Source organism: Venturia canescens, chromosome 2 (assembly GCF_019457755.1).
Source record: "Venturia canescens isolate UGA chromosome 2, ASM1945775v1, whole genome shotgun sequence".
Taxonomy (NCBI): Eukaryota; Metazoa; Arthropoda; class Insecta; order Hymenoptera; family Ichneumonidae; genus Venturia; species Venturia canescens.
The window spans coordinates 21986730-22001876 of record NC_057422.1 but is presented as its reverse complement, the minus strand read 5'-3'; the positions used below and the strand labels follow the sequence as shown (position 1 = coordinate 22001876).

The 15147-nt window shown below is 37.9% G+C and overlaps 1 protein-coding gene and 1 long non-coding RNA gene across 6 annotated transcripts in view; one reads left to right on the top strand and one right to left on the bottom strand.

Annotated features, from left to right (window-relative positions):
• The window catches only part of CtBP (C-terminal binding protein), a 54849-nt gene that overhangs the window by 33269 nt on the left and 6433 nt on the right, over window positions 1-15147 (top strand). For 2 of the 4 annotated variants that reach the window (XM_043410787.1, XM_043410784.1), the window contains exons 2-7: window positions 11016-11629; window positions 12611-12898; window positions 13115-13303; window positions 13447-13536; window positions 14098-14254; window positions 14932-15109. In XM_043410787.1, the coding sequence (XP_043266722.1) occupies window positions 11432-11629; window positions 12611-12898; window positions 13115-13303; window positions 13447-13536; window positions 14098-14254; window positions 14932-15109 (1100 nt within the window). In that variant the 5' untranslated portion in view covers window positions 11016-11431. Of the gene's footprint in view, window positions 1-10271; window positions 10460-10598; window positions 10754-11015; window positions 11630-12610; window positions 12899-13114; window positions 13304-13446; window positions 13537-14097; window positions 14255-14931; window positions 15110-15147 lie in introns of those variants that run through there. The other 2 variants (XM_043410785.1, XM_043410786.1) reach the window with 2 other exon arrangements.
• Window positions 12900-14935, bottom strand: LOC122405804 (uncharacterized). Of its 2 annotated transcripts, none has more exons than XR_006259825.1 (4): window positions 14772-14935; window positions 13707-13869; window positions 13428-13487; window positions 12900-13347 (listed from the first exon to the last, which is right to left on the bottom strand). It is a non-coding gene; the product is annotated as an uncharacterized lncRNA (long non-coding RNA). The 2 variants fall into 2 exon arrangements; XR_006259826.1 differs by having other exon boundaries at window positions 13707-13858.

Here is a 15147-nt window from a genome sequence, read left to right as displayed (position 1 = left end):
TGAAAAACCATTTTATTCCTTTTAGCTGTACTTTTCAGGCACTTTAAAGGACGTTAAATAATTTCATTGTGATGACTAAATGTTGATTTTTTCTTACGTGCTTGTCATTTCCGAATAAGCGTATGGAATTTTACAGATTATTAAGGATCACACATTTTCCAATATGTTTATGTTTGTCCAGAATTTTCTAATCACCAATTATTTAAATTCCAATCGAATCCAATAGAATAATTTATTTATTTATTCAAGTAGAATAATTTATAAAATCATCTTTTTTATTTATATGCAAGTGTATGAGAATCGAATGAAATGAATGTTTGCAAATCATGCTGACTTCAATGCTAATGAACCGTCACTAACGAGTTTGGTTTTAAGATTACCTGAAAGCTTATACATCTGAAATAATATTTTCACCGAGAATAACACAAACGACTCCCTAACAATTGCCTTTCGAATACGGGGATTTTGTTCCATCAAATTTCTTATTACACAATTTGATGTGATATCGGCTCGTCAAAATTCTTCTCTTTAAGTCGTATTTGAAGTTAATGGAAACAAGCTCTCTTTACTTTCAATTTTTTGGCATTAGTATTATGTGATCATCAAAAGTAAAAAGTATGTAAATAACGGCATATTCAGACGTATATTAAAGGCCAATCAGAATACCAATAAAACTCGCAAATTTCGATATTGGGCACACGGATTTTTTTAGTTAAAAAAAAAGGAGAAGAAGAGAAACATGAAAAAAATCGGCTGACGAAGACGAGCTGCAAAAAATTGATGCACTCCACATCGCTCACTCAACTCTGTTTCTACTTTATTCCGTTGCTATCCAAACACGCGCAAGTAAATGAAAATATGAAATCATTGTGTTAGACGTTAGGGAAAGGAGAATAAATCGTGCTCGAAGTTTCGGTAGCGAGTGTTAGCCCAGTTCTTTTTTAAAACTTCCTTCGTCTTCCACTCAAGGGTGAAGCAAACGCTACAACCTCGCCATGGTGGAAAGAGCTGCTCACACGCGGAGGGAGAGAGCGAAAGAGAGAAAAGAAATAAGTGACTTTTGCAACTCTGCTGGGAGAGATGAACGAAGAGGATGAAATTTCGAGGCATGACAACTAGAAAAGTTATCGTTGTTTCACCGCCGCCGTTTCAGAAATATAATACGCAAAAGTTTGCAAAAACTTTCAGAACTTGGATAAGAATGTTTTTTTCCTTATTCCACCCTCTTTTATTGTTAGTCTTTCTCTTTCGTCGTGATTCGTTGCTCATTCCAGTTCTTTATTATTCTCAGTGCTCTCTCAAGAGATTTGAATATCTGTAATTATTAGCGAACCGAGTAAAAGCTTTGCTTCATATTCTTTGACCTACTTCCGCATGAATTTTTATAAGAAAAGAAACATTTTCGTCATTCAAGTGTTGAACATATTCATATACGAAATTCTGTCCAAAGTCATTGCGGAAAACTTGCAAGCAGCCCGGGAACAGTGACCTTCAAACCGATCGATGAGAACTCGCTTGCAATGTAACAGAAACTACGGTCGGTGTCAACTCGGAAAAATCAATAATAATTTTCCGATCGAACGATCATTCAGCCTGCTGGAAAGTTTGTAGTTTCTATTAAATCGCGTACATGCGATCTATTTTATGCACAAGACCCTTTGAAGTTCGAACTAACTCTCATCGAAAAGTTTCTCTCAAAAGGAAGTATTTCAACTCGGAATCATACACGATTTTATATTTATGTCTGGATATGGAAGGGAAACTTTTGTGGGATATATGGACGAGGGAGTTACGCGCGAATACGGGGTCGCGCGCGAGTGCATCCTACACATGCTTTCGCATATCACGATGGAACTATAAAAGTCGGTTGCTAACGTAATCCCAAGTATATGTCAGCCTCGTCGTAAGAATCTCGATGCTAAACAGCACGTGTGCTTATGAAAATGTTTGTATATGGAAGAGCAGAAAACTTGTGTACGACAAAATACAAAGGAGAAAACCGAGAGACCGAGGGGGAGAGAGGGAGAGAAAGAAAAAGCAGGAAAACTGACATCGAAAGGGGGCTGATAAACTTGATATGAACTTGTTTCTTGGCCAAGTCCAGAAGTTCGCTGGAGTCTCGTGAAGTTGTTGAACGTCGACGAACTATGTACACGAAAGGCTCAACGTGTTTCCCCGTGTATGTTTAGTTCAAATCTTTCGTAGCTGCTGTTTGAGTGATTCGGACGAAATACAATCGAACTGCAGAGGAATTGGAAAAATAAGTAGCTTTTATTAAATTCGTTGAAATTTCAGAAAACAATCGTTTTGTTAAGGTACATCATGCTCGAAAGATCGTATTTTATGGATGTCTGAATTCGATCGATTTTTACTCCCCAATTAAAGGTATAATCACTCTCTAAATTAATGTCAGAGTTATTAATTCGAAATTGTAAATAATTTTTAACTTACCTTTTAACGAAGAAAATTACAAGCCATTAGTTAGGGGATTCATCACTAAACCCGAAATTTCATTCGTCCTTGGCGAAAATACTTTAGTTTTTTATGTAAAAAATCGCATTAGAGAGCGCAAAGGGAAAACACAATGGGAAATGGATCAAGAAAAAAGTATTAATAAAAAGACAGCAGAAGGCTGTGACAGGAATGGCTCAAGCCAAGAAGTAACAAAATGTCGAAATAAGCAAATGTGATGACGCTGAAGTTTCCAACGTTGGAGTCCAACGAAATGATCGAAAAAAACTCTCCAATAATTCCAGTAATTCTCCTATTTTGTGCCCTGCCAAATTTCCGATTCGTAGTTTTTCAAGCTGCACCAACGATTCGTGAAATAAAAAATTGGTGAATTGCAAACGTTTTTTTCGTTCATTTCGTTGGACGCCAACGTTGGAAACTTCAGCGTCGTCAAATGTGAGGTTATACGAGTGCTCATTACCAATTTCGTTCAATCTTTAACCCAATATATCGTTATTATACTAGTAAGACAATCGTCTCGAATTTTTTGTCCCAGACCTTCATTATATACTTCATTGCTAATGCGTACGTTTTTCATAAACTTCGTAAGAAGCGTTCATTCGTTGTATGGAATGATGAACGATTTTTACGCATAATCTCTACAACCCTGTGTATTTTTCTTCATGTTTAAGGAGGGTGGATCGCGACGATACAATGTTGCCATACTTAACCATGTTAAAAATATTAATAATTTCAAAATTATAAGAATTTAATCAAATTTGGTAAATGTATTCTTTAAAAATATATAAGATGATAATATACATTTTTTTATATTTTTCTACCACGTAGCTCTCGAGTAATTGAGCACTAAAGTTGACGTGTATAAGCATAGAGTTTACACATATGTATATAGTTATACATCTCGTGCATAAGAACGTCGATTTAACGCTCAATTATTCGATAACCATGTGGTAAAAAAATTTGAAAAAAATTATATTTGTATAATTGATGCCAAAGAATGTTATCACCAAATTCTATAAAATTCTGATTATTTTGATTTCGTGATCCACCCTCCTTAAACACGTTTATCTCAATAACCAATAAGATAAATCCTTTAAAATTTGATATGCGTGTCGGTCGACCATCTATTTAAAATCTGTAAATTTTAAGACTTTCTTAAGAAAATCGTTTCGTGCATGAACTACCTTAAGGGATCAATAAAGAAATTGATAAAAATGGAAATAGATTCTTCCGATAGATTCAACAACAGAAACATTTTTGGTCGGTTGCACCGCCAACAAAAAGCCTCTTGCACTTTTATTATTTTCTAGAGTACAATTTCCCAAAAAAAAAAAAAAAAAAACGAGGGTCCCGAGTTCTTCTTATTGCACCCGAGAGCCGCATACAACTCTCGTTTTTCTCGAAATATCAAGCGTCTCTGAGGACATCTTATTTCCGCGATTCAGCTCTCTTACACGCGGAGTCACGCGTGTCGTTACCGTCGAACAGATCGCCTTGAGCGCCAATTCGTTGGCGGTTCCGTTTTTCCATGGTTTCACCAATTTCATGGTGTAGCGAGAGTGAAATAAATTCAAGCCTTACATTGTGGGCTCGGTTTCATCCGCTACTCTCATGAGTGAGTGTCCACACATGATCTTCAACGTTCGATAATTATTTTTTCGAAAATATACAAATTTGTGCATAACCAGCTCAATTTTTCGGCTCCTTTCGCTTCATCCAAACGTTTTGTGTTTGATGAATTTGTTTGAAACAATCGAGAACTCAAGATATGATTGGTGTCACGGACAGCTGGGCGGGGGGATTGAACTCGAGGTAGATGGGGAGACACGAGACACGTTTATTGAGAACGACGACGAGAATGAGGTGGCTACTCGTAGCAGAGAAAGAGAGAGAGAGAGAGAGACAAAGAGCGAGAGCGAATTGCTTCTGATCGATTTTGCAAAGGGCGAGCCCTGGGGGAACGCGTGTTATTCCTCTCTTTTATCCTCCAGCATCGACTGTCTCTCCTGAAAATACTGAATCCTCAACCACAGTAGGATCCCCCTCACACTCTTCCGCTCACCTAATGCTTTTTCCATTCTCCCACTATTTGGAATCGAACTCGCGGGGGACTCTATCCTCCTCGAGTATGAGGAGAAAAAAATAGGAAGGAAGTTCAATTGAAGGGAGAAGCCCTCGAAATTCGCGTGTCGCTAATAAAAATCGAGTAAAATTCGTGTGAGGAACAAGTTTTTTAAACAAACTTAACTTTATCGCTCGAAGCTCGATCGTGAATGCTCCGAGGGCTCGGAGTCAGGCGAAAGAAAAATATTCACTTACAAGGTGCTCCAAAAGTCCGCGTTTCGATAGCTCCACACGGTGAATCGATTGCGAAATGCTCATGTGAAAAGTTCTTTCAGGTCTCTCTATCCTATCTACTATTGATCCAACGATAATGAACGACTCACAGCCAACCAATAATTTTTTTCTTTGTTCCCTCCTCAAACTTCCAATTTTAACTCAATGCACATAACTGTACGAAGAAAAAAGATTTTTTCATCGAACTAATCCTATTCAGATGGACGAAAACACGGTGGATTCAACTATTTTTTTGAAGCGACGAATGATTTAGTACTTTCGTTAACAAAAAAGTATAGTTCAGTCCACTCGATGTTCGTCCAAATGAATGAGATTTCGTTCACTGAAACAAATTTTTTGTGTCTCTTTTGAGTCGATTAGACCAGTTGTTAAGGGCTAAGAGTGCCATTGAGTATGAAAATCAAAGTGTGATTTTGGGGACACTCGGTAAATATAAATGCAATGACGAAGGGATGGGGAAGAGACGCAGTGATCTGCCAGGGGGCTGCTTTCCACAGTACGAGCCTACCTTCCCCCTCTCCCTCCCTATTTTTCTTTCTCTCGCACCCACTCAGGGTTAACCTCCCCCACCGAGCAAGTAAAGTTGCTTCCAGGTTAGACAATAATTGGATAACTTCGCCCTCGTCTATAGCCGGAACAACCCCCTTCTGCCGCCCCTTTCCAGGCTCTTCCTTCTCCCCCATCCACCACTTTTCCCTTCTCTCTTCCACTCAACTCCGCCAGCTTCTCGGCTTCAAACTTCCCCAACTTCCTGTTCACTTCTATACTAATGCTTATGTACATGACACTTTCCACGCCGCTACCTTTTTTTCATCTCTTATTCAATTACTATATATTGTTGCATACCTTCTAAAGTTCCTGCAAAAAAATATTTCGCACTCTTTTATTTCTATTTTCAATGTTTTTATTTATTATTATTTTTTTTTTTCAAAATTCATCTGAGATCCAAATCTACCTAAAATTCAAGATGATATACGAAATTATCGTATTCAATTGAGACATCATGGTCGCATCATTGAATCGGACTCTGCTCGTATGTTCGCTATCGGCGCTAAACGGTCTTTCAAATAAAAAAAATAACAATTTTTTGCAGATTTTTTCGAAATTTCCACTTTACTTATTTATTTTTCAATTTTTCTTATTTCAGTTATTTTTCTATTTCTTATTCATTTGTATTTGTTTTATTGATTCGTTCATTTACTCTGATAAATTTGTATATTTGTATGAGATCAGCAAAAAATATTGATTCGATCAAAAATGGAAGAAACTGGTCTCCAAGAATGAAGCTTTTTTGAATTGCAGTCGTAATTCTGCCCGAATTCCAGTATCGGATGAGTCAGAATAAATGTATATTTTCACAAAAAATCATTTGATCAAATGATTGGCTTTTTTAATTAATTAAAAAAAAAAATTTCATTTCAAACTGAAAAAATTTAAAAATAAAATAAAAATGGCCCTGTACTGATATGAAAAGGTTTTTTTTTTAAATACACTATGCCATATAATATTTTTGCTGGATGAAAAAACTGAATATTCTTCAAAGATCATGAAGTGTTTGAGAATATCCAGAGTTTTGGTATCTCGGCGAAGCTTTTTCATGAAAAATGATTAAAAAATGTTATTAATTAATTAGCGGGGAGTTCTGAAGCAGAATAAATCCGTTTTTGCGGAGAGTTGTGGCGTAGAAAGTCACGTTCAGCTTATAATCCGCGGCATATACATGAGCCTGCTCTTCAGACTCGTCTCGCACCTTTTTCCACCTCTTCATAAAACTCTAAAAACTCTGTTACGCACCGAGATTAAGTTAAAAGGTTGAACTCGACCGCAAAGATCCGGACGTTTCGCTTTCGATATAACGCCCTCTTGACGTTTTTTTTTATGCGTTCTTAAGTAGCGAGCGAAAACTGAGCTTCATTTTCTTTCACGTTTCAATGTTCCTTGATGCGGTCGTTACTCAACTTTTGCAAAGGAGAATTCACTTAAAAAAAAAAAAAAAAAAAACGAAAAAAAACAAAAAGTTTCGTAAAACGGTTCTCATATGTCTTGAGAAAGTTGAATCTCGGCACTGTTTCCGACACCTGGCCAATTATTCTCTAATTATTCCCTCGCAAATTTTCCGGATCAGTAAAATGGAACCGACAGGAAGTTGCACCCGCCAGCCTTCTGAGCATCCTTCCTTGATCATTTCACTCCTTTTTTCAAGTTGCTTCGTAGGACTAAGGAAATCTGTGGAAAATGCGAACGATTCATATTTTTACGGAATTTCTAATTGTCAGCATTATGAGAAACTCAGAAAAACTGTCAATCGAACGCGATACTCGAGTCGATACGTGGCTGAGCGGTCACCTAACCGAGTGTTTTGACCCGATCTAAGGCTGTTTAAACTCAGGAGACCGGAGGAGAGACACACCTGGCGTAAACTCATAACTGTCGCCGATATCGTTTCAGTTGAAATTTTGAAGAATAAATAAAAACGTCGAAAGTCACAAAAACTGCGGTAAATTGACGTTCGAATTCTTATCTATCGAATGGGATACTTGAAACTGTGGATCTGAGGAAAAGTTTTTATCGCGCGAGTAACGTTTAGTTCGAAAGTAACGAGACCGGCGACGAGTTGAATCGCAAGTTAAAGATTTATCACGAGTCTTCATTGCGAAAAACATTAATCGTCTGCAATTATAACCGATTCCATACCACCGACAAGAAAATGGAAGCCTCGTAATGATTCTATCGAAGTTAGGAACGATCGTTATCACAGCTGCTCGGCAAATGTGAAAACAGCAAATTTTATTAATGTCTCTTGCCCTCTTTTTCTCTCGTTTATCCATACACAATGATTACGTGGAATTACAATGAAAAAAAAAACGATGGTTGGAAAATAAAATTGTAAGACCGAACGAAAGAATGCAAAGGACGACGCAATGGGATCGAAAAATTGCCCGGTTAGCATGACAGATTTTTTTTTTGTCGAGAATGCAATTTTTCGTCTTCGCAACGAGTGCAGAAAACGACTGTAGTCAGTGGATATGTCGAACAAGGGCTTAATCCCCTCCCTGATTCGCCTCCTTCCCATACCTCTTCTTTCGCGACCTCAGCGCTCTCTTCTTTTTTTATTTCCGCATGATCCAGCAAGGAAAAGAGAGAGAGAGCCCGTTTTTCCCTGAGTTGGCACAACATGTGGTCTTTTTTGACTCGGAGACTCCGAGTGCTTGAGTTTGCACTCTTCTTCATTCTCTCTCTCTCTCTCTCTCTTTTATTATTTATTTTCCTCTACTATTCTCCTTCTCTCTTTCTTTTTCTCCCTATTTGTTATCTTTTTATTTTCGTCTGTACATCTGCGACTTTGATACGACATAGTCGGATCTTCGACGTTGCTCGTTGCCAGCACTAAATTCCTCGTTTCAACTGTTGAACGATTTCACCCACATAATAATTTCTTTTAGTACGCTCTCGGGATTTGACCCATAATTTCATTACGACACGACTCGCAATGTCCGTTCAATGAAATGTTGTTTTTTCCCTACCAATGACAATAAGAATGAATCTCATCGTATGCGTAATCATTCGAACGCAACGAAAGTTTTGTCCTTACGCCTTTTATCTCAATTTCTAAGGATGCTGAATCTGTTCATTTATATTACTGTCGACAATTCTCATTCTCATATTCTGACCTATTATTGACAATATACGATAAAAATCTTGAAACTAATTGAAGATCACCGTTAAATTTGTAAGTGAATCATATTTTAATTCGTCACTTTATCAGTATTTTAGTGTCTAAAATTTCTAATAAAATTTATTGCTCACTCGGGAATGCGACTCCCACGATTGTTTCAGATAGTTTATACGCGTTTGTGGTTTTTGTTTGTGGTTTTCATCGGTATACCACCCGCTCAAGAGTCGAATAAAACAAACGAAATTTCGTATATCAGCATAATCTCATTATCAAAAAATTATCGGAATTACTAATAAAATACTTGTCCTCTGATTGATATAATAAATTTTAATGCTGCACGTAACTCAGATGAAATTTATTTTCAATTGATTCAGTTGTTAGAATAAGATAAGAAAAATTGCGCATCGGTTTCGAAAATGTTTTCAAGAGCGATTTTTCGATTTTTTATTTCTCACGTTTGATTTGAATTTTTTTCTTCACATTACAAAATAATTAAAAATTTGTATGTTTTTTCATGACTCGTGAAATTTTTTTCGAACTGTTGTGTTGAAATTGATTACAGTTGGTTTCATAATTTTTTTCCATTTTTCGTGATATGATCAGGAAACAAGGGAACATCAGTGTGCTTCTCCCAACCTTTTTTCCTTAGGGAAATTTTTGAGGTTTATCATTATCAAAAAATAATATGCATTTGTTTAATATATTTGTAGCAGTGTTCAAAAAAGAAATGCCGAATCGACTTTTATCGAACGAAAATTGAGGTTTTTTCACAGCACTTCCTAGGCGTTGGTTCAAGCTATCGTGCCATTTATTTTTTTCTCGCTACGCCGTAAATAAGAATCGCTTTTACGGCTGTAGAATAAAAGCGAGACTTGATTGAAGTTTAGTTACGTTGGTTAGTTGGTTATGCATGCCGAAGATCGGAGAATCATTGCTAAAAGGCGGCGGTTTCTCGATTTTAAACCGTCCCATATGTGTCCACTTCAGTATACAATATATAGAGGAAGCAAAGCGCGGTCAGTGCATGGACGAAAGTCGTCCGCGTACACAATATCCATTAAGTATGGCGTATCAACGTAAATACATGTATATATGTATACTCGCTGAGGATACGTATACTTCACGCATGGGAGGGCGCCACGTGTCACGCACTCGGTAGTTTTTCCCGCACAGGCTCGTATAAAAGCGCGGTGGGTGCATCGGAACTCTCTCCGTGACCGACGACGCGGCATCTCAACAGTTTGCCGAGAGAGAAAGAGCAAAAGAGTGAGAAAGCGCGCGAGGGGAGAGAGAGAGAGAGAGAGAGAGAGAGAGAGAGAGAGAGAGAGTTCAAACGAGTGAGAGAAAGGGAAACTAAGCGAGGCCGCGTCTCTTTCCTTCGTACCCATCTCATTGCCCTGCCGATGTTACAGATGATGATGAAAACACACGAATTTGCTTCCGGATTCGATTAATTCATGAAACTCATGGAGAGCAGATGTTGAGTGAATCTTTTATTCATCCTAGTTTTGTTTCATCATGTGTGTCGTTCTTGTACGAAGGGAAACAATAGAGAAACAAAAAAAACGTTTCGAAAGTGCCCGCGCTAAAAACGTTAGGCGCGCACTTGCGAGCGCTGGCTGACCAACGCCATGGGGGCAAACTCGTCTCTTCACGCGTGGTTACCAACTGTCCCAAAAACATTAGCCCCAGCCAGTGCGCCTCTGGGTACGGAGAGTGTTCGTACATTGGATTTTTTCGTCTAAAGAAGGCACACAGGCAATTTTGTTTTAACTACTACATCTTCCATCCCCCGTTCGATTCGTATAATCAACTATTCATTTTGTTTAACGTTGTTAGTTTTGTTTACTACGCATTTATCACGTTGTATTGTAACATCGGCCGCTTAGCATTTTACGTTTAACGTCAGGCGCAAGGGTGTTTCGGGTGCGTGGGAAGCCGGCGCGCTTGGAGGTAACCTATAAATGCCCAAACTCTTTCTCGCACTCTTCCCCACCTTCCTATTACCTCTTCTACGTTCTTCACCCAAATCTCTTTTCTCCCTGTGTATACTCATGTACCTCCGTGTGTGTGTGTGTGTGCGCGCTGGGTACAAGCCCCCCGCGCTCACGGGATTTGGTGAAACAAAAAAAAACTTGTAAATCCACGAAAAATTCGCACTTTCACCCGAGTTTATTCGGCCAAAAAAAGAAACGTCGTTATCATCGTTGCAACAATGTGATCGACTTAGACCCCTGATCTTCGAGAGTAATCAACTTTTTCCCCTCAACAACTACTTCAGCAACAAATGCAACATTTTATCCTCACTGATCTTCTCATGATAAATTATTTATTCATCTTCAGCCTCGTATAAGAAACGTGAAAGAGCAAACTCTTTTAGAATATATTTCTACATATGTTGTAAAAATTCATTAATCAAATGTGAAGTAAACATATTAGCCGATATCGGTTGCTTCGACTTGCATTGAGCTTGACTGATACATTGTTTATGTTTTGTTTGTCCTCTCAGGTGTCGGCGATCAACCCGTTCGTGATGTATCGGAGATTCGACGATTGCTGCTTGAAAACGTACAAAAAGTTGACTCCTTGTGAAGACACGGTGTGACAGAGCACATCTGTTTGAACCGCGGGTGCAAACAATCGAGCATCGTTATTTTTTAAATAAGAAAGCGTCGCTTAGTTCAGTCCCTGGAAGCACAACTGTTTTCAACACAAGTGTAACAGGAAGAAAACAAACGCGAACGAGTGAGTTCGTCTCGCGCACCTTAGCGCTTGGTTCTTGAAACCTTGCTTCACAATATTTTTTTCTCCAAGGAGAAAAAAGGAGAGAGCGTTGGCCCAGAGACGGATAAAATTTAAAAAACTGTAGGGCTGCGTTTTAAAAACGAAAAAAAATATTATAACACAGGGGTGGTCGTCTGACCGATGGACAAACGGAAGATGCTGACCAAACGCCCTCGAATGGATGCCATGCGGGGCCCTATTGCCAATGGCCCGATTCAAGCTAGACCGTTAGTCGCTCTGCTCGACGGACGTGACTGTTCCATCGAAATGCCCATTCTCAAGGACGTTGCTACTGTCGCATTCTGCGATGCCCAGTCTACTTCAGAGATTCATGAGAAGGTGAAAATGCATTTTTTGCCTGTTTCAACAACACTAATATTTCTTCCAGTTAATCGCTCCAAACACTTTCTTTGTTTTCAGTTATTGAAATTGTATTCAAAACTATTGCTCGATCATAACAAAAATTTGGCCACTTTCCCTTTTAATATTGGGTGGATCGCATCACATTAATCCATGGAGTTTGATTTTTTTTCTAAGAATCCAACATTGATTCAAAAATTTTCAAATTAATGAATCATTTTGACCCACTAAGTCCGTTGTAATTGTTGGACAAAAAAAAATTTTGCTATATTATCATTTCCGTCATTACAATACTTAACATTATTGTTTCTCAATTTGTATTTAAATGCTATACAATACGTGATAATGTTGCGATTTCCATAATCTGTATGCAACAGTATGTTTTTACCGTATGTGCAACAGTATGTGCCGAAAGTTCAACTTTCTGAAATCGGAAGGTAAAATTTTCGGTGCATATGTGGTGAAAAATAGTATACACTCCACGGGAGTGCAATTCGACTACCTCGAACTGCGTACTTGTCACCCTCGCCTTCAACTTGGGTGACAATTCTGCCTGCGGTTTGAAGTAGTCTACTTTCCCTCCCTAGGTGCGTAATATACTATTTTAGGCTTATTCATTCTCTACTCTCTTATTTAATGAAGCAAAAAAAATTCGCACGTTTCCATCATCCAAACTTCATAACTATTGTTCATGTAATAGTATTATCCTTTTCATTGTCTTCACGTTATCGGTGACACTCACAATTTTGTCCGTGAGCTTGAATTAATTTGAAAAAATGTAATGGTCCTTAGTTCCTGAATGCTGTTCCATAAATTTTGAACAGTTTTGCCATTTATAGATAGCATTTTCCTGAAAAAAACGAATAGTATTTCCACGTGTTCGAAAAAAGAAAAATAAAACGTGAACAAAAATTCGCAGTTAAGGAGAAACAATTGCGTAACTTTTCATTGTTCTCACAGGTACTAAACGAGGCCGTTGGAGCGCTTATGTGGCACACCATAATTCTGACAAAGGAGGATCTCGAAAAGTTCAAAACACTAAGAATTATCGTGAGAATTGGTTCGGGTGTCGATAACATTGATGTTAAAGCAGCCGGTGAATTAGGCATCGCCGTGTGCAACGTGCCTGGCTACGGTGTCGAGGAAGTCGCTGACACTACGTTATGCCTCATCCTTAATCTTTATCGGCGTACATATTGGCTCGCGAATATGGTCCGCGAGGGAAAGAAATTCACGGGACCTGAACAGGTAAAACAAGGAAACAGGTTTTATTTTTGTTTATCCGTCATAATCATCAATTTAGCATCGCATTATAGTTTTTTCGGTTTCTAATTAAGCGTGTATTACAGAACTTGCTAATTCGTCATTTAAAATAAAAAATCGAAATTAGAAAGTATTCTCTCATCTTTGTGTATTTCATATTTTTTTCATAATTATTGAAAATCCGTTCCGTTCGAATTGCAGGTCAGAGAAGCGGCACAAGGCTGCGCTAGGATACGAGGCGACACTTTGGGTATTGTAGGTCTAGGAAGGATTGGCTCGGCGGTAGCTCTCCGTGCCAAAGCTTTTGGTTTTATTGTCATGTTCTACGACCCGTATCTACCCGACGGTATCGAAAAGTCTCTCGGTCTCACCAGGGTCTATACATTACAGGTATGACATTGCTGTTTCAAACACAAGCCCCTTAGATCAGCGTGCTGAAATTGAAATATTTCATCGATTTCTTACAATTATTTATCCGCTGCTAAAAACGGTAATATTATTAGTAAAACTTTACCATTTTTTATTTCTTGCAGGACTTGCTTTATCAGTCGGACTGTGTGTCACTACACTGTACCTTGAATGAGCACAATCATCATCTCATTAACGAATTCACCATCAAACAGGTATAATTGCGAGTTACTATACATTTTTTCGAATACAACGAAAAATTATGTCTACAATTTATTTTTGGTTGAACATTGGTGTTTGATTAGGAAAGATTCAAAAAAATTCTACAATTTTTCAACTCGTGTGGAAAAAAATGAAACTTTGAATAATTATATTTCTGTGATACCTGTTGCGATAGTTAGATGTTTATAGATTTTAATGTTGATAGATTCATGTTTGAAATACGGGAAGTGGTTTATTTCTCAACGATTCGTCTATTTAATTTTACCACACTAGTACTGTTGAGCAAGTCAAGAACTTGTCCCATATTTTTCGAATCTGAAATCAAACTTTCGAGGCAAGTCTTTAGAAAAATATTACATGCAACAATGTGTGATCGTGTGTTTACACTTGTACACGAGCATATTGCAATGATGAGTAAAATTCGCTCTCTATGCTTGTTACATAAAAAACTTTTCTCGGTATCGTAACATCGGACACAAATATGTGGGAAAAATGTGCTAATCGTCGGGAATGATCTTATACGATTTTCTACTAAAAGAAAAAACTTTTCGCAGATGAGACCAGGAGCATTTTTAGTAAATACAGCACGAGGCGGTCTCGTCGACGACGATGCACTAGCGGCCGCTCTCAAACAAGGCAGAATTCGTGCGGCAGCACTTGACGTACACGAGAACGAACCATACAACGTCTTTCAGGGTCAGTCCGCGCAATGTAAGTCGTAGTCGTAGACTAATAAATCTCTTGTCCAACAAATTATCATAATCAATTTTGTATCTACTGCATTTTTGCAATTGAAATTTCATTGAATTTAGTACAAATTCTGTGCTACTGAATGATTTTCAATTGTTTTTATATTCGAGACATCGAGGGGCAGGGAAAGGGATCCCATTAAAAACGTGGCAATCCCGTAGGTTTTTAAAATTGTTATAATAGAAGCGCAGGTGATTTTGAAAATGGTCGAATCTCTTACTTGTTGCTTGTTTGCGAAACGAATCAAATGGGCGACGTGAAAGAAAAAAAAAAACAGTGATATTTGGAAAGCAGCAAAGTCTAATGATATAATAATGGGGTTTGACGAATATTTCTGCCTGAACTTGAGAGAGAAAAAACAATGCAATGGTTTATGGAAAATATTTTCTCGTCTTTAATTCATTGTACATGTAAAATGATGGGCATATTTTTGAAATTAATTCATGAAATACTTGATGAGCATTAAGATTTAGCTTACCGAGAACATCATTTTCGACTGATGAAAAATTCAAATATATATATATGTATATTCGGATTGTCTTTTCGGTTCCATGATTTTCACTGTAATTTATCCATTATAAGTATTCCCAATAGTTTTCGAGTTAGATAAAGTTGACTGAAATATGTTTGTACCAAAGGTCCCTTGAAGGACGCGCCAAATTTGTTGTGCACACCGCACGCAGCGTTCTACAGTGACGCGAGCTGCTCGGAACTCCGCGAAATGGCTGCGAGTGAGATACGACGAGCTATAATCGGTCGCATACCCGATTGCTTGAGAAACTGCGTCAACAAGGAATATTTCCATTCATCTACCGGGTAAGAGATAAATTAGAAACAAATGAAAAATAATAAAG